Source organism: Varroa destructor, unplaced genomic scaffold (assembly GCF_002443255.2).
Source record: "Varroa destructor unplaced genomic scaffold, Vdes_3.0 BEIS01000003.1, whole genome shotgun sequence".
Classification (NCBI taxonomy): Eukaryota; Metazoa; Arthropoda; class Arachnida; order Mesostigmata; family Varroidae; genus Varroa; species Varroa destructor.
Genome location: NW_019211456.1, coordinates 34,958,047 through 34,976,588, shown reverse-complemented (window position 1 = coordinate 34,976,588; position 18,542 = coordinate 34,958,047). Strand labels below are relative to the sequence as shown.

The 18,542-nt window shown below is 41.1% G+C and overlaps 2 protein-coding genes across 16 annotated transcripts in view; one reads left to right on the top strand and one right to left on the bottom strand.

Moving 5' to 3' along the window:
* Nucleotides 1–144: 144 nt before the first annotated feature.
* LOC111246730 (uncharacterized) lies at nucleotides 145–12,975 on the bottom strand. Of its 15 annotated transcripts, XM_086985474.1 has the most exons (7): nucleotides 12,848–12,975; nucleotides 8,847–9,003; nucleotides 5,853–5,942; nucleotides 4,219–5,302; nucleotides 2,757–3,638; nucleotides 629–731; nucleotides 145–328 (listed from the first exon to the last, which is right to left on the bottom strand). In XM_086985474.1, the coding sequence occupies exons 1-3, from the start codon at nucleotides 12,931–12,933 to the stop codon at nucleotides 5,859–5,861; spliced, it is 327 nt and encodes a 108-aa protein (XP_086841600.1). In that variant the 5' UTR covers nucleotides 12,934–12,975; the 3' UTR covers nucleotides 145–328; nucleotides 629–731; nucleotides 2,757–3,638; nucleotides 4,219–5,302; nucleotides 5,853–5,858. The 15 variants fall into 15 exon arrangements, 9 of the variants coding, with proteins under 9 accessions (XP_086841600.1, XP_086841596.1, XP_086841597.1 ...); XR_015325056.1 differs by lacking the exon at nucleotides 12,848–12,975 and adding an exon at nucleotides 10,479–10,618 and having other exon boundaries at nucleotides 4,219–7,651; XR_015325058.1 differs by lacking the exon at nucleotides 12,848–12,975 and adding an exon at nucleotides 10,479–10,607 and having other exon boundaries at nucleotides 4,219–7,651; nucleotides 8,847–8,999.
* Clic (chloride intracellular channel protein 5) overlaps nucleotides 3,390–18,542 on the top strand; it is a 54,413-nt gene continuing 39,260 nt past the window's right edge. Inside the window, exon 1 of the mRNA XM_022796814.2 lies at nucleotides 3,390–3,529. Within this exon, the coding sequence (XP_022652549.1) occupies nucleotides 3,488–3,529 (42 nt within the window). The 5' untranslated portion in view covers nucleotides 3,390–3,487. The remainder of the gene's footprint in view (nucleotides 3,530–18,542) is intronic.

Sequence of the window (18,542 nt, the reverse complement as noted above, 5' to 3'; positions counted from 1 at the left end):
TATATATATATATATATACGAATGTAAAGCAAAAACAGTATGGATAAAAATCATTCTATTTCGAAATAATACCGTCGTGATTTTAATGAATTACATAATATGCACTTCGCGCAACAAAATTCTTTCCAAATAAAAACATCTGGCGCTGCTTAACGGCAACAAAATAATTATTATTAATTACTGTCAAAATACTAATTGATAGCAGTAAACATCGATAATGGCAACAATATCGATGGGTTGAAATAACGACCGTACTAACTAAAACAAGCTGCAGTCAGACAAAGCTCAACGAGATGGTATCCGAGCCCGATTGTTTGTTGTTGATTTTCTGAAATAAAAAATATATATACATTTGTGGCTGTTCATGTGTTTTTTGTTGAGGACGAGAGTGGACATAGTGGTCAAAGGCGTCCTGCTTTTTTCTCCTCGCTAGTGCAGTTCAGCTGAGGGTAGGTATAAAATACCGGGCTAGTTTTTAAATTTGTTTTCTCAGAATAAACCCTTAACGCGGGGCCCTCTAGCTGATATTAATAATATTATTGTGTATAGGAAAGAAACAATGCTTAAGTTTGCAGTTAAATAATGTTTGGTGTACGAGTATAAAAGCTGCACAAGAAAAGCAGTTTGCCTTTGATGAAGCGATCCTTAAACTTCGCTAATGCAGATATCCTCAAGTCGACCTTTAAACGCATACCGCCATCTTGTCCAAATCTGACCCTCTTGGATATTCACTGCGGAAATAAAACAGATTATTTGCGATATCATTTGCTCTGGTAAGCAAGTTAAAGAAATGAAAGCTTTAGAAATAAATAGCAGACGTCATTGTACAGAGATAAGAGCAACCAAGCAAGAAACACGGTCTGCTTTTGCCACTGTAGAAAATTTGACGACGTTTTTCCTAATACTTCGTACAAAGTTGAATAGTTTGAATTTAAAAAAAAATTGACAAGAGAAAGGTTGTTATTGAAAATACTTCTACTTGCTTAAACGACACAGTCATTATGGTTTGTGTTGTGAAGACTATTGAAGTCATTACGGTGCACTGAATTGTAACGGATGGAATGAAATTTATGTAGTAATCGAACAGGAGTGCATGTTTCGCTTAAAGAATGCGGATAGTACAAGGTTGTCCTATAAAAATTCAGGCTGCGAAATAAGACTGTGGATTAAATCTGTTAGAGATGTAGTCTTTTTAACCTACGCCTATTGACGATATTCGCGTTTGCATATCATTAGAACTGTCCCTAAATAATTAAAATTATCGTCTGGGAGTAGGTATAGGTAATAGAATTATCCCCAGAGGTCATGCAATACCCTTGATAGCGTCGGTAACTCTGAATGATGCGAAGAACTAACTGTACATTTTGTCCAACAGACATTTCAACGTATTTTATTTTGAAAAGATAAATATTTTAAACGAACTTAACCTCTGGGTGTATACAATATTAAGTAAAACTCATAAATGCTAACAGTAAATACGTTTCGTTTGTATGAGAGCTACGCAACGATGGCCGAAATGCGATTCGGTTCTCTGTCTTAGTTTTTGATAGCCTCTAGAATATCTGGCATTTTTTGTGCCTCAGATATTGGACTGATATATCTATATAACTAAAACGATATTTGAAATTCAATGTCGGAACGTCGTATCTCGATGGATGAAGTGACAATAGTCAATAAATCAAGATACATTAAACACACGCGCAGCCTGTCAAGGGTTGTTTTGTATCTACATGATGAATAGAGAGCGAAAGAGCGGCAGTGGATTGGAAGCAGAAAAATGGTTGTTATAAGTAAAGCCAGACCTCATCAGTCCGGCGCATCTCCGCGTAAGTCATAAACACGACTAAATGGGTCTCGAATTATTAAAGCGACCATATTACCCAGTTGTCATGCGAAAAATAGCTTTTTAGTTTTCGAAAATTATTCGAAGTCTTCATGCGTTCATTGAAAAGGTTCCTGCTGCGTGTGGTAAACGATATTAGGCTAACTGTAAAAATTCAGTAAGCGATTAGAGACCTTACCTCTAGCACCAATCAGCGGAGTTTGTCACCAGTTATATATAGCTATGATAAACTTCGGCCTATTCAATTAACCTGCTTACAATGCTACTTCCCCGTTTTTCAATCAGTACTGACAGGATCTACAGAACTATATTACACGATTACTCCCTACCCTAAAATGCGCTTCCTTTTTAGTGGACACTGTACACTTAATATGTTATGGTTTTTATTTTCCAAATTAACAGTTCTCGAAATAGATTGAAAAGCTCCTTAGGATTAAAAAAGAAAAATAATTTTAACTTATCATAAAAAGATCGAGTAAACTGTAGAGCCACGGAAACTATGATTCTGAGCTATACCTCGTGCAATCTACCTTCAAAACGTCCTAGGGCGTTCAGTAATAAAAATCATTCAACTTAGCACCTCACACTATTATTATCACCTCATTATTCAAGGGATTTGAAATGTTGCTCTGTATATCCTGTTTACCGCAGTTAAAATGCCATTAATCACATGGAGGGACAGTGGTCGATAATAACCGTGGTTTAACAAAAACTTATGGTGAAAAGATTTTAGGAAAAAATGTACTTTATCACCTATGCAGCTCAGTAATTTAGAAATAATTTACGTTACGATCAATTTGTTTGAGACTTGCACACAACAGGCTATATGGCAAACAAGGGATCTGCTCGATCCCTTTTGACTGAACTAATAGGCATATTGAGAACTAATTTGATATCATATAGATGATCGCACATTGTTTTTCACCGCAGAACCTCTATGTAGCGGGTCTTACGGCCGGTATCGCCGTTAGACGGCCGGCTCCCAGCACGAAACCGAGTCTGTCTATGTCCGAGTTCGAACTTAGATCACAACGTGTCTCTAACATCAATGATCACAAAACCTAACTGTTCGTTAACACGCGCCACACTGGATTTAAAAAAATGCGCCCTTTCTCGTTCGTAGCCCTCTCCCAGGGCTGCTGGCTGTGCGCGCCCTCTTGTATCATTAGGGCGAGTCACGCGGCTGTGACATAGAGCAGCGCTTGTTGTAAACCCGATGATAGTAGTAACCAACCCGTCTATCCGTTAAATGAACTGCGGCCAGCTAATAGAAAGCAGGCGTTTCGTGTTTGCCTAGTCGACTGTTGCATATCGACTTTATTGCTGACTCCCTTGCAGAGCAGAACTCTCTACGCAGGTGCCCACTCCAAGTGCCTTGTCGCTGGATATTCATCTGATTGGATATTATCACACTTCTGCTTCGATAGTGCTTAGCTGAATAACGAGTCGTTTTCTAATAGAAGCCAACTATATCGCGGTTAGACAGCGGCGTCGTCTTGGTGCAGCTCGGCGAAGTCACTGTGAGTGAAAAGAAGGTTTCAACGGAGTACTGTTTGTGGAGCAGTAAGTGTGCTACGAAAATTGCAAAGCTATTATCCCAAAGTTTATCTTTGAAGGACATCTTTAAAACAAACGAATTCGACAATGGCCAATGAGGACATCCCCGAGATTGAGCTCATCATCAAGGTACGTACCTGTGTTTATAACTGGGCTAATATGTGGTTGGTCCCAGTGTTTCGGCGGTGGGGCGTACGTTGACAGATTTAAACAATGGGTAAACTGAAATTAGATGAAGCTAAAGAAAACAGAATAAATTTTAGAGTAATGTAAATAAAGCCCCAAAAAGGCCTATAAGAGAACTTCATTGGTTGTCTGGTACTATTACCAGTTCTAGTGGATGCGAACGGATCGCAAGGTAGCCCAAGCATAATATATAACTGCGGAATCAATCTTCCCTTTCGAAGAACTTTTGTAGAAGGAGACCCTTGGGGTTGATTATGAACTTCTTCTGTACATGTAACCGAAAAGGTTCCCGGTTTTTAGCAAAATTCTCCTTGGACTAAGCGAAAAATATAAATACGGCCTCGTGAAAATATAGGTGCGTGTTTTGCGTGTGAGAGCTCATAAAAAAACTTTTAAGGTTGAAATAATATTTTGACATGATAAGGAGCGGTTATCCAGAATATTATAAATGCTACGTAGAAACTGCGCCACATGATAACCAACCAGGTGCACTTTTGACTCATCGTGAAAATTTAAAAGTATGAACGACACTTCAAAGATTCTGGTTCATATTGTCAATTGATGGGATTGGCCTTTTTACTTCATAGAATTTCTGAATGTCGTTTTGCCCTAGAAACTAGATTGTTTCTTACTTGGTGTCGCATTTTGCACGTTACTCGGCCTTTCACTTGTAATGTCACTTTTTATTGATTACTATCAATGGTGGCTGTTAGCGCCCGTAATGGTCGCTAGTAGTAGCACTCATTGAAGGTCTTGGTGTAGACGATTGAATGTTCGCTCTTGCGTTAATTTTGTTTTTCTTCGGTAACATATTAGTGCGTATAAACGTTCGATCATACAGTCAACTGATAATTTCCTTTCATGCTACTTGACAATAAAGCACATCCATGCCTGAAATTAATCGCACGGGTTACTTTTGATTGCCATACAAATCCAAAAGGATCATCGTGTCGTATTTCGGCACTACTTCGAATTGTTTGTGTTAATAACGATGATCGTGACCGTTGACATTCTACCTGCAGCAGCGACCTGCGAGAAGCTATTGCCCGACTACAGCTGGCTACGCAAACAATAATTACACCTTTGCCTTGAAGACGCACAGCTTCTGACCTCTTCTTCCTTTGATCTTGATCGTCTCCCCAGACTGCTCCATCCTTCTACCAGGTGTTTGTTTGTCTCTGTGTCGACACAAGCGTATGCCTATGTGTTTGTCTGAATCCATGTTGCTGCTCCGCTACTCGTTTTACTTGTGCTACTGCTGTTACATTGGACTTCCGTTTGACCAACCGTATGGCATAGTCCGAATACGATGAACAGTGCCATCCACCCACCACAGGCTTGCGAAACTGCGCAAGTCGGGGCTCCATCTCTGTCCTCGATGACGCCGGCATAGTTCTGTAGGCCGAACGCAAAGCCCGCACAGTTCGCCATTTGGTCGGCAGCGATAAATTTCTTTGTTCCTGACAGTTGGTTCTGCAGCCGTTGTGGCGGTCCAGCGTCAGTACTGTTCATCTCCGATTGTGACTCTGTCTGAGCGCACTGATCTTACGTCGTTATTCGCGTTGTCCTGCAGCCACCATTCCCACCTTTTTCATTGTCTTCCATTGTTTTTCTGCTTCTTGAGCGAGTTCTGTCGATTTAACGCGGAAGAATTGTTGAACCAGTTCAGGATGAGGCTAGGGCCGTCTTGGTGGTAGCAAACAAAGAGGCGTACGGCTAAAACAAAGACGCAGACATAGCTAAGTCTCTGGGGGACTGTGGCTTGTTGAGAGTTATCGCTAGCAGGTGAGTAAGCTATGTCTATCCAGGGCGGGAACCGTTAGAGTCCAAACTTCGTTGATAACACGGCTATAACCCATGCAAGTATCAGCCAACGAACGTTAGAGCAGCATGAGGCGTGTAGTTGTTGTAATAGAGCTTATGTATCTAGAGACATGTTCGAAGCTATTACTGTCAAAAAAGCCTTTTGAGAGCAAGTCATGCATTCTGGATAGTGGGTGTATCTATGAAGGATGAGGTCGTTACTCTAGCCACTTATGTCAGTAAATGGCTGATCAAGCCTGTATCAAAGCTACGTATACCTATTTGTGGAAGTTAGTTTGGATTCGCAGAAACTAGGTAAGAAGATCGAGAGAGCAAAATAAATCAGGTAGAAAAAAATAAGGTCACTCAAAGCACGGATTCAAAACTAACACGTGTACTTGCTTTGTGGGTAGGACGTGTAGTTGCTGGAATACCTTTCGTTCTCAAGCGTGTCGCTACGTACCACTTTTTATACAGTGTCATCCGAACATGTTCGTCGTTCGGATACGCGACGGTTTGCTACAGCTTCTCTAGACAGAAGTTGCCGGTTCTCCTGACAGTCAAAAAGATATGAGGTTCTGCATTTTTCAGACTAAAATGTTACACCACAACAGACGCGAACTTTACTCGACTATGCTATATATTATTATTTTGCTTGTCTGCGTTCTCTGGTAAGGTGAGCTTACGAAAGTCTAGATTTCAGCTCATTGCCCCTTGTTACCGATTACGAAGCTTATGCGGGCTAACTAGATATTTTCTGGTATGTATGTATTCACGCGTAAACATAAAAACCTGCGATTCGCATTGATTGGCCATGCTATTAGTAGTTCGAATCTATAGTTTCTATGGGTCTTAGGATGCGATCCTAAAAGATTATGAATAAAAAAAAAACGCACCATTTTTGTTTTTACTGGATTCGATCGATACGTAGGCCTATTTCATCTCCGACTATTACAAAAAAACCCTCTCTCTACTATTACTTCACCAATCTAACTGCACAGCTCTTTTTTGTAGTCCTCTCCCTAACCTCCCTCCCGTTTTGATGCCATAAGTTCCATGGGCTAAATTGCATTTCGTTTCAATTTAACAACTTTCCAGTGGTCGTCTTGGAGCAAAACAGATTATAAAGATTTTACTAGCTTATATCAGCTGCTGCGGTCGGTGCTGCCGCTACCGCTGCCCCCATTTGCCAAAATTTAAACGAAAATTCCAAAGTGTTGCTACAGTAATTCTTGCCGCGCTCTGCAATCGACCCATTGAAAGGTGGTCGGCTTCTCCTTTCCGAGAGAAAAAGAGAGACAAAGCTGATGGCCACCCGACCTATACAAACTGAGTGTCTACGTTGGGGAGGGGGGAGGGCTGCTGCGAGAACGGACGAATAGACGATGCTAAGCGGCGGGACCGGACGGATTTGTCCTGCCTTTGTGCCACGCACAGATGGCGTCAGATAACTGGTCAGGGACAACCGCCGCCACGAGAGTAGCCGCGCATTTATCCATGGCCTGTTACTATTGTTGCTCGTCCTCTGGCTCTTGTCTGGCTTTAACAAGGTCGTCCACGAGCAGCAGCCCCTCCGTAACTTGATTGGTTAGTGGTTCTTGATATGTTTTGTCCTTTTGTCCTGAGTAGGATATCGTGTTCGCATCAGGCTAGAAGTAGCTATACTTGTTTAGTATAGCGATTTGCAAATGCGTCGGATGTTATATATTGACAGCAGCTAAGACAGAAGTAATTGCACTCGAACTAATTCTAGTTCATCTAATTGTAGTACGCGCTACATAAGTTAAGGCCGGTGGCAACTGAAGCAGCGACAACCTTGAGGGTTAATTCGGCATTTAACAAAAATCGTAAAAAACAGCTTGGCCTAATCCGTATAAGCTACAGGTGGTAAACCGCGCACGGTCAGTATTACGATTGCAAGGAGCTAACGCGGACCTAGAGGAAGATATCTATAACTTTTAGGTTGAGGTGTGGTTAAAGCATAGAATCGAATGAGCACTATCGATATGAACCAATGCTTGTTACACCATTTATTTCATGTTCCAAATGAGCGTTGCTCAAACAAAGCTTACCGTATATTAATATAACTGATGCTATTTCAACACACACGAAACTATGTAAACATGCTAGAGGTAAAGCTAAGACATACAATGAGACTGTACAAGCTTTATTTTATAATATATATATATATATATATATATAACACCGCTTTGAAGACTGTATATGATGCAATGGCAACGAAATCATCAAACGGCTTTGACTCTGCAAAAGAAAGCAGATAGGCAACAACGCTAGTCTGCGCGTAGTTCCATCGTATCCGCGACCTTTGTGATAGTTGTGGATACGAAACCTGAGTAAACAGTAGCTAATGTGGATGTTATCATCAATGAAAACAGTAACAAACGAATAAATCAAACATCTTTCGTAGAAGTTTGAATGTTGCATGAAGCTATCTCACCCCCCTGAGCCAGAGAGAAGAACACGTCTGCTACGTGTAAGCATTCGTACATTGTTGCATAATCATGCTCATTTATATTTCCTGTCCAAGAATTAAATTTAGGATCATCGTAGTACGTTCAGTCCATAATTTAGCATAATAAAACGTATATTATATTTGCCTGTAGAAAGTTTTATGGGGAACAATTACTGTGGTTTTTACACAGCAGGTCATCAGCATTGGGGGACTGTCTGCAGTTGAATTTAGATTGCAATTCTCGCTTGCATTATCTTCATTGTGAGACCTCGAAAAGTGTTATCGTTCTATAAGGAACCAAATAACAATGAGCTATTTCAGACTAGTCGAACTCACAGCAGCTCTAACGGAATACAATTTACTGATATCTAGTAACGGACGTTGCGAAAGAAGGGCATTATTTCCTCTCACATGTTACAATGCAGTAGATGAGCAAACGAAAGCCATCGACGAAATATAGCCTTTCTCTTCAATATCTTCGTTGCTCGAATAATCCTCGAGACGAACAAACTATTAATTCATGCAACTATATAGTAGCAGTCTGATAAACTTTCCGTGTACTATTCTCTATAATACTTATAAGGGAAATGCCTACCGTACATATCGTAATCGTTAATGATATGCATAAACACGCTCGTATAGACACTATACCTCAAAGTCATCAACAATAGCGGTTATTTATATCAAAGATTGGGCACTAATTGCTCATGAAGATCAGTGTTTGTCTATGAAGACACATGATAGATGCATCACGGCTTCAACATATGTACAGTGAAAATTACTTAAAAGAGCGATAAAGGCTAGTAGCCCAATAGTGGTGAAGATTTCAAAATGCTATGAGTTTTCGGGAACTTTGTGAAAATCTTCAAGTAAGTTCGTTCAAGTAAATTCATATGATAAAAGGAAACTGCATATCAAACGATCTTGCATAGTAACCTAAATATCGGCCAGCCATTAACCAATGTGGCAAGGTGTTTGATTTACCTTGATGGTTGGTCTGTTTGGCCAGCCGTCGTGTCCTGATCTACTCGAGAGTTGCCGTATCTCTGCGCAGCTTCGCTTGAGGGTTAGGGGTCTCTGAGAATTTTTCTCCTTAGTCGCTTTACGGTACCCCAGTATCGTCCGCTCCGGTTCTTGCTGCCTGGGATTAATCAGGCGTAATGAGACTTTTGCCTTTAAAATAAGTGCATATAGTATGGCAAGCCAGCGGTACCTGCCGTTGAGGCCTCTGGAAAGTTAAACTAAGTGAACTCAAAATTTCCAGATCATGCTCGTTTCGCATGGTTTTCTCGGTTTCATACCACTGAGTTTTTCCTACAGAGTCTTTCATAGAAGTGACGTCTATAGGACTGAAACATCTACAGTTAGGAACGAAACAAGTATATCCGATGAGAAATGTTCACACTCACGCTCGATTCATGTGGATATATTACGCCGCAAATTGTCTGTATTTAGTTTCGCGTCAACTTCCCAAAAATCTCTCGGACATCAATTAGAGTGATATCATGATTATAAGACACTATAAGTATTGTAGCTTGTAATACGGCCTTGACATTGTGTAAATCATTGATCACAAGCTGAAACGGACGCGTCAACCATAGATACCCCACTTGTCGTTTCTAGAAAAACCGCAAACAAAACCAATCTATTGTTTGGTGAGGAAATAGATACGCTCTCATGTTGCATGTTGCTGTATTGTACGAAGATTCATTTGTCATAAAAGTAATTTACTGAAACACTAGGTACTGTTCTATCGTCCATCTGTTAGTAGTCTTCTTTATTTTCGATTAGGAATTCTCGTTTCGTAAGCTTCTTCAAAGGAATATTATGGAACGTAATATATATATTATCGTCACATCATAGTCATGGCTACAATTTGTTTCGTTATGGCTGCCACGAATAACGATGGCAGAGCAGACGACAATAACAACACCCTATCTGCTTCTAGCGACCCATCCGCGCCGCGCGTCTGCTGCTGTCACTGGTGAGTCATCTATCTCAATGCGCGGCAGCCTTCCGCCTCTTCCTCGTGTACACGGAGAACGGCCTTTTCGGCGGGCTCGCCGCAGTTATTTTTACCACTCGCCAACAACGGGGTCTTCTGCCTGTTGGTTTTTGTTCACTATTCTCTTTTTATGGTGTGTCATTTTGTGCGCTTTCGATGCTGCCTTCGTGGTTCACTTCAATGTTGTTCCTGCAAGTCCATTTTCTCCCTGTCGCCGTGGCCCAAAATCCCTTTGTCCCTTAGAACCATCTTTGATAAAGCGGGCAAACGTTGGAGAGGCAACTAAACAGACAGTCCCTTGAAGGGGCAAACTAGTGCCAAACAGAAACTGAAGCAGCAATAGACGCAACAACGCTTAGCACACAGGGCGCAGCGCTGCTGAAGGACAGGAGGAAATGGTTGTTGGATAAAGAAATAGAGAAATCAAAGAAAAAGAAAGGTAGTGGGGAGAACGCGAACGTAAGATGCGATATGAGAGCGACCAAGCTGGCCAACAACCAACCAGCAGCGCCGCTGCGCTGGATACTATGATAAAGGCCTCCAGCACAGTCACTGAATCCAAGAAAGACAAGAATCTAACTGAAAGCCAACGAATAAAATCAGTAACTTACATAGACACCTATAAACGCACCGCTCTAATACACACACAAACGAAGACACATAGTTTTTGTTACTACGACAGCGCAACAATAGACGAATCACAACGGCCTGTCGTCTAGAGGGCTCGCACGTCCCGTCCCTTCTGCCAGCGTATGCGTCACTGTCGCTACCGTAGACGTGACAGAAAAGACTGCCATCACTACGAGTGACAGCATCACGACCGTCAGCTACTGCAAAACAACAATAGCAGTGCCACCATAGGAATGAGAGGGAGCGGCAGCAGCAGTAGCGACAAATTCTGCTGCCCTTGAATGTATTCCTGGTGTAGCCGTAGTTACTTTCCGTGTCTTAGCATCGTCGTCGTAAACCAACTATGGGCCCAGCGTGACTGCGCGGCGGGACCTGGCTTTATCTTGAGATGGACGGGAAGGAGGACTGAAAAACACGATGTAACATAGCGGCATCGGTGAAATGTAGCAAATGTGAGCTGATCCTCAACAGTCAGCGGCTCATCGAAACTGACGAAACAGTAGAAGTCAACGCCATGAAAACCTTCGCAGGTGAACATTGCAGATATCTTTCGAAAGATGGCGGTGACAGTGTCTGAAGAAACGGGAGTTGGTTGGTTGGTAACTAGCCGGGTCTCGTAGGGTGAATAGGATCGCGCAGCGCAATGACTCGTCAGCTGATATATTCTGACCAGTATTAGCACTATACTCTGCGGCAGTCACTGACCGAACACGTTTGGGCAAGTTATCGTACTGTTGTGCTACGTATCGTATTAACATCGGGTCACGCTGTTATAGTGACTAGTTCACATATGTTTGAATAGGCTCATTTGAACTGACTTACATTTTTGCTACAGAGATAACAGCTGTCGCTATTTACGCTCAATTTGTTACTATTAGCGCGTTAATCACTGCTACAAAACGACAGCCGAAACGAGATAGTGATTAATCGACTCTGCTAGTCAGTCATAACTTGGGCTTTTATGTCAGTCACATGTACAACGACAGAGAAACGGTGAAATATATACATGTAGTCTTAATCAGTTTTACAGAGCCTCTTGTCAAAGAAAGAAGACCTGTCATGGGACGAACCAGGAGAAGCGTGAATTAAAACTTATCATCAGATCATAGATTTAAGAGAAACATTTGAAGAGATCGGAATTTGGATGCCGGTGGAGCTCGACCACTGTAAGAACAAGTGGTACGGCTTGGAAAGGCAGGCAAAATCGAATACAAAATCTGTGTAGATGCTGATCCTCTCGTTGACTCATCTGAGGTTTGCTTACGTAGCTGGTTCAGCCACGCTCAAGGCAAACTATGGGCTCCTATCCTCTTCAATCACTTAAGGAAAAACGTCCCTGGCCTGACGCGTTGCAGATTGCGGCAAATCGAACGCAGCTGCCAAGTGTTTTTCGAACATAGATCTCTTCGGCGAATTTGTTTATGAATGTAAGTGATCGTAGCAGTGGGTTACACTCGTAGCGACGAGAGAGAATTCGTAAACAGGTAATGCTGCACAACGTTTCGAGTACCCTTGCCTTATCAGGGCATTCTTGTCAATCGAATGACCCGACTAGGAACTATGTTCTTGTTTCCGGCTGCACTTTACCTTATTTCATCCCATGAGCGTTTATATGGCCAAATCAAACTGATTCTACTATCTGCGGGCGAGTTGATCGATCTGACAAAAAAACGATTATAGATAGTAGTGTGAGGAAATGTTTCTGAAAAGTACCGAAGGATAAACGAGTCTGTTTGTGTGAGTTGGAATTACCGACTCAAAGACATTATAGGGCGGATCCTAAACAACATCATTCAGATGCGTTGGAACCTTTCTCGTACAACCTAGCCATAAGCGGTTGTTTTCTGTTTGGCTTTTAGTGTCGTTCATGACAGGTATTATGAGTGAATCCTAGTATAAGGCAATGATAGTGATAAAAGATTAAATCTTTCCTTCCTTTGATGACTTTTCAGTACGCTAGCTGTTTCAATGCTGATTTTTCTGTTCTCTTCGGCTGTAGGATATCTGTTCATGCATGAACAGCCTGTGGTAACGTTGATCACGGTTTACGTCGGCATGTAGACTTTGTTTCTCCGATGTCACATTATAATTTGTAGAGGTACTAGGGAAATCTTAATCTTAGTTTTCTGGTCGCCTTTGTGGATGATAGTTACAAACTGATAAAGGTAATAAAGCGTCAGCTGACGCTGCACTAACGAGTATAAAATCAGTACGAAAGTATAAATATAATGGAAATAGATGAATTATCAGATAATATATGTCCGAAATCGAACTATTAATTCTATACTGATTCAAAATCTGAGATATTCTAATGAGTATTAACGAAGGACAAACCAAAGTTTATACATACACACGCCAGCTGTGAGTGCTGCCAACCCGCTGAGTTGGTTGCCTGCCGGTAACTTCTTTGCCGCGTCTCTGGTGACATGCGTACATCGTTTAAGACTGTGAACTCGTTTAAAATGCATATCAGCTGTCATAATCGCCATTTACGCTTTATCAAATTTGTTTTGCTTACGGGCCTTACTTGTGCCGACTTTTGAATGTTGGGCATCGCGCTACGCTGGTCATCGTAGATTTATGGTAGGGACAAGGCATATCGATAAACAAATGAGAGATTAGCAATGTGCTGAGGCTATCGATGTATTATGTGCATCGAAACAGCTCAAAGTGGCATCATTTTGTGACACATGTGCGTACAAGCCAACGTCAGATTTATTGTTAGTAACTGGGGAAAACCCGTTAAACCAACAGAACCGCTTTGATCTCGAAGGGTTTTCCCGGTCGCTATTCCGTGCATGCGTTATACCTTACAGATGGTTTATATCCTATCATCTTGGTCTGCGAACACATCTGCCTTGTAGAACATAATAACGAAGCAAACATTTTAATGGCGAATAACGGTATTCTCAGAATTGAGCTAAGAGACTTAATTTTTCCGTACTGGTGGTTCCTGCCTGGTTTCCGTCCTGGTGGTTTTCCATGTGGTTCCTGCAAAATTCGGCTTTTATAGAGAAAAAGAAAATTCTCAATAGCCTAAATTTAAAAAGCTCGAAAAAAAAATAAAGTAATTTTTGATACATCTAAGTTTTATATAAAGAAATCCACGAATTTTTTAAAGAGGAAAATATCAACTGGCAATCAAGTTATTCAGATAAACTCTAACGATTAGTACTTTTGAAACTTCTTACACCTTTTTCCACTTTGTGAACTTCTTAGCTGTCTTGCTTTTTTGCGGTTTTCAACCAGCCAAAATTTAGATTCGTTAAATTTTTTTGTATGGAGCATATTTGAGTGACCCTTAACGAGTTCATGTCCACTAAAATCGACCAACACGCAATTACTATTAAAAAGCTATTTGCTGGTAAAAAAAAAAGAGATATTTTGAAATGGAATAGTTATCGCCTTCGATCTCTAATTAAAACTGTAATCGCCATAAAAACTATAATATTAAATAACCATGGCTGTCAAGAAGAAAACTAATATCAGGTGCAAAAAAATATCTGTTTTTGTTTGGATACAGTCTAAGAAGTAGGGTATTTACTATTACCATAAGAAAAACCCGTTTGGGCGTACCACTTCCTATATTTATATATGTGTAAGCGAGAAAAGCGAAATTCTGGCAAGTTACTTCTCTATCCTATTTCCCAGGATAACTATAGACAGCGCAAGGATAAAACGTCAAAATGAGCGATGGATTTAGCCAGTTCAAACGACAACATGCAATGGCCCACTGTGAGTTTTCTAGATCTTCACCAAGCCAACGCGTGATTTGACCAGATACGGCCAGGCTTTTAATTGCTAGGCTACTGCCTACCAACCGAAACGTGTTCTGCTGAAATTTCTGTGCGCTTACTTGCAGACCGTATCGAAAGCTAATAATACTATCTGTCATCACGAATTATTTATACTCCCATAATAATCCAGTAACGCGAGAATAACTAAAGCGAATATATATGTATTTTTTACACGTATGCGTAGGTCGTCTGTATAGGTAAATAGGTTGATTTGCCATGTCGACAGATGACTATCTGTCGATTGACGAATTTGTTTGAGGGTATTGATTGAAAATGAACTTCAGCTGAAGAAAAATTAAAACCTGTCCCATGATAACAATAAGGTGCGTATTCGAGAAGTTACGCGACGCTTGGGTGGACTATAGCAGACTCCCTACTCTAGAGTAATCTGAAAGCTTCTTTTAGCCCGAAAGTATATGAAAATCGATTCTGAAAGTACGTTCGTTTAGCGAGCATTAATGCGATAATATATGTCAATAAGATACTTGTGTCGAAGTTTCATTCCACAATCAGCTCTTAGTATTAGTAGCGCTCTTCGTTGATTTAGTTACGTATTTATACATGTAGAAATGTTGTGCAACTCTGATCGATGACAGATGTGATCTTAGATTAATGGCATCTTTTTTAGATTGGCTCTTAAGCAGCGAAGGAAAAGAGCTAGCACAATGACCAGTTACAAGCGACTATATGATTAAATAGAAAAAGCTTGCTGGCTCTGTGACGATTGTCGTTGAAACAGGTAACAACAGCTTTTAGCTTAGATTGGCAACGAAGCTAAGGTGTCTAAAATGAATGATGAACTTCAGGATTCAGGTCGAAAGTGTGTCACACTGTGAGTGGGAAACGTCGAAATTATTGCCATCTTCTTTTCAAGCTATATGGGTCCACTGTCAGTTATCTCGTTATAATAACTGCCGCATGGTTTAGATTTGCAATTGCCCCTGAATATAACTACTTACCGAGTGTCATCGTCGGCGACTATAGCCGACGCTCATAAAGGCCACAGAACGCCTACGGCAGCTATACCAGTAGCCTCATGATTATGGCTGCATGTCTAGGTATCGCGTACCTTGTGGCTGTTTAGCCGCTAAAGAGGAACGGATTTCTGTGCCGTTATGGCGTTCTTCAGCTACTACTGCGGTTGCCCTTAACGATGCCTATACTGTAGTACTGCTTATATGTAGCAGAGACTGGTGATGCAGCAATCTTTAACAAGCTAAAGTTGCGCGTAATTTTAACAAGGAAGAGAGTAAACGAGCAAAGCAGCCTAGCAGGTAAAAGTATTTTGAATCTTACGTCCGGCACTAGCCTGCTAGGCATTGCTGCAGACAGACAAATTCAGCTCAACGCCTGGTTTCGATCCTATAGTGGATGGCCACATTATTATTGCACTGTCACGAGGACGGGCAATTTAGCAGCCTAAGCGAATAAACCATTTTCTGCTGCTGCACTTCTATGCTGTTTACCAAAAGCTAACTCTTCAGCTATTGAATAAGCCAAAGAAGATGTAACCCGCTAGCATCAGCTGACTGTAGGCGACTTGCAACTCTCTGCTGTTGGCGCCGTCGACTCGGCGGCGTTTGCGACCATGACGATGCCTGGCAGCGGTAGTACCTGTTTCCCAAAGCAGCAGAGGACCAAGAAGCGTCTGCCATCGAGAGTCGTCAGAAGATGGTTTCGTAGCTGCCGTTGGGGCACTGGTCGTGTGGAAGCCTCTTTGACGCGCGCTATCGAAACAGCATTATAACGTTGGGTAGGCCGTTCGGAGGGTGGACAAAGCACTGAACAGTAACAGGAGCGACAGTGGGCGAAGAACCTTGAGAAATCCCATGTAACAGTCACGTGGCTGTCAGTCCGCAGGAAGTAGTCAAGTGCATAGCTGCCGACTTTACCATGATCACGATGTCGTAATACAACTGCACCCAGTAAGTAAAAGTAAACCGTTAGAGTTTACTAGAATTCTATTCGCTCCAAGTGGAGGCGTCATATAATCATTAGTATGCTTACGAAGAAGATATTCATACGTTCAGCAGATTAAAGAAAGACAAGAGCTGTCTCTAAATGGCGATAGAATGTAGTTTTAATGACATTGACGCAGTGAGAGCACCTATGACGGCAAGAGTGTTTTTATCAGCTAGGCTGGTTTAGCTTGTGAAGTAATGATGATTAGTAAACAGACGCGGCTCTTGTTCTTCAGCTGAGTAGAACAGTTAAAGACTTGCTACGGGCAGCCATGTTCGTTAGATGCAAGGAGTTAGATGCTAGATTTTAATATGACGGTAAGGTACGACCTAAGGGACCTGCTTGGGTGAGGACCTTTCGTGTGCATTTGGTCAACAGTTAGGTATCCGATAAACCAACAAAGCTAAACCATCTGTGAATCTGATCGTGTCTCTTGACGCCGGCGAATCACTTGATTCGTAACAGGCTGTAGTTCAAAATCGTACGCACCTTTGAAACAGGGTATTTAAAAACGGAGGCTGAATGAAAAAGAAACTGAATACAAATAATGTATGAAAACCTTATTCAACAATTATCATTATGGGGGATGGGGAATATGACTACCCAACGGGAGATATGAAGACTACTTAATGACTATATTACCTAGAAAATACTTACCTAGAGGTATCTTTAAAACAACATAAAACTTTTCTACGAAGGCGCTATATATTGTAGGTATTATTACTTCGAATGGTTTTATTAAAATGTCCAGAAAGAATCTGGATTGCGCTTGCTTTAACGTATGGTGTTTCGTATATAACTAATGACAAGTTGAAGCAAAACCGCAACGAAGATGGGCTAACAGAAGAAACCAAGTACAAATGTGTAGGAATGACAAGCCGAACTTAAGAACAAAATTTTGAAAAAAGTATCAGTTTTTAGTTTCAAACGTACCGGACAGACAACCTCACAGCGACCGGTCTACATTGGGGTTCTTTCGCTATTCCTAGAGGCGAGCGTCAACATAAAGCGACAATGAAAAAAATGCAGCTACACAGGAATGTTTACCAGTGGTTGATAATATTGATGCCATTTTAAAGAAATATCTCACGATGCTTCATAATAATAATAGTAAAAGAAATATATTGAGTATTTCCTCCACGGCATCTGTATGAAAGTATCATGGATATATAGGCATCTTTTTACTTTATCTTGTTATTTTGAATACGTTAATAAATAAGGAAACTCGGGTACAGTTATAATCTTCAATATTAAAGGAAAACCGGGGAAATGTTTGACGCTAAATTCAGCCCTTGTCCACGCCAGTCTAGTGAAGGCGCAGTAGACTTAGAAATACAAACTAAGTATACGTACGATGATGATTTTTTGAGTCAAAGTGCAACATGTCAAAATCGGACACGGATATGTCTCCTTTATTAGACTAGTAGACTTGATAATGGTGAACCGAGTAATTGGTTTATTATATGGACATGTATAGGGTTTTAACTATAGGCGAATATTATAAATCGTTATTTATTGCTTATAGACGTGATTAACAAATCAATAATGGGTAACAAAGTTGTTGTTAATTTGTTGCTAATTTACACGATATACCAGCGATTAATACATTTGTATACGGTTGATTAGTACTACTGGCAAGGGGCCCAGATGCAGTAAACGTTTTACAAGGTACCCACTTTATATTATCGGCCTCTTCATAGCAAATCGCATTAAGATTCGTAGTACGAGCAGCGGAGTACGAAGATGCCCTCTCGCATATAGAGGCAGGTCATTTATTTAGCTTGGAGCTATCTGTAAATGAGAATATAGGGAACTCCAATGGAAAAACTAGAATCCAACTTAAAGGTTTTGCTTGTTTTATTATCGTCGACTTTAAGCTACGCCATGTGGCAGCTGGCAGCGTTGCCCATAACTGTCCTATCAGTTGTACAATAGTGGCAGCGCATTTGGAGGTAGAAGTAAGAGTCAGAATAGCTGTAGCAATGGGAAAAAGTAGATTGAAAAACGGAGCTGAACAAAAAAGCGAAGCAAGCAAAGCTTGAAAAGAGGTATGGAAGATGAAAAAATAGAGGAAAAACGTCGAGCAAAAAAGAATAGAAAGCGAAGTATAGAAAGCCCCAGGGCGTGATACTGGATGGGTGTTGTTGTAAAAGATTTGTGCGGTGATGGTGCCAAAACAGCTGCTGGTGCTTTGGCACGCGATGCTGATGTCGTTGTTTTGCCTATGATGATCATGATGATGCAGGCGACTGCGGCGGGCTCCAGCATCAAAGGCGACTATAGCAG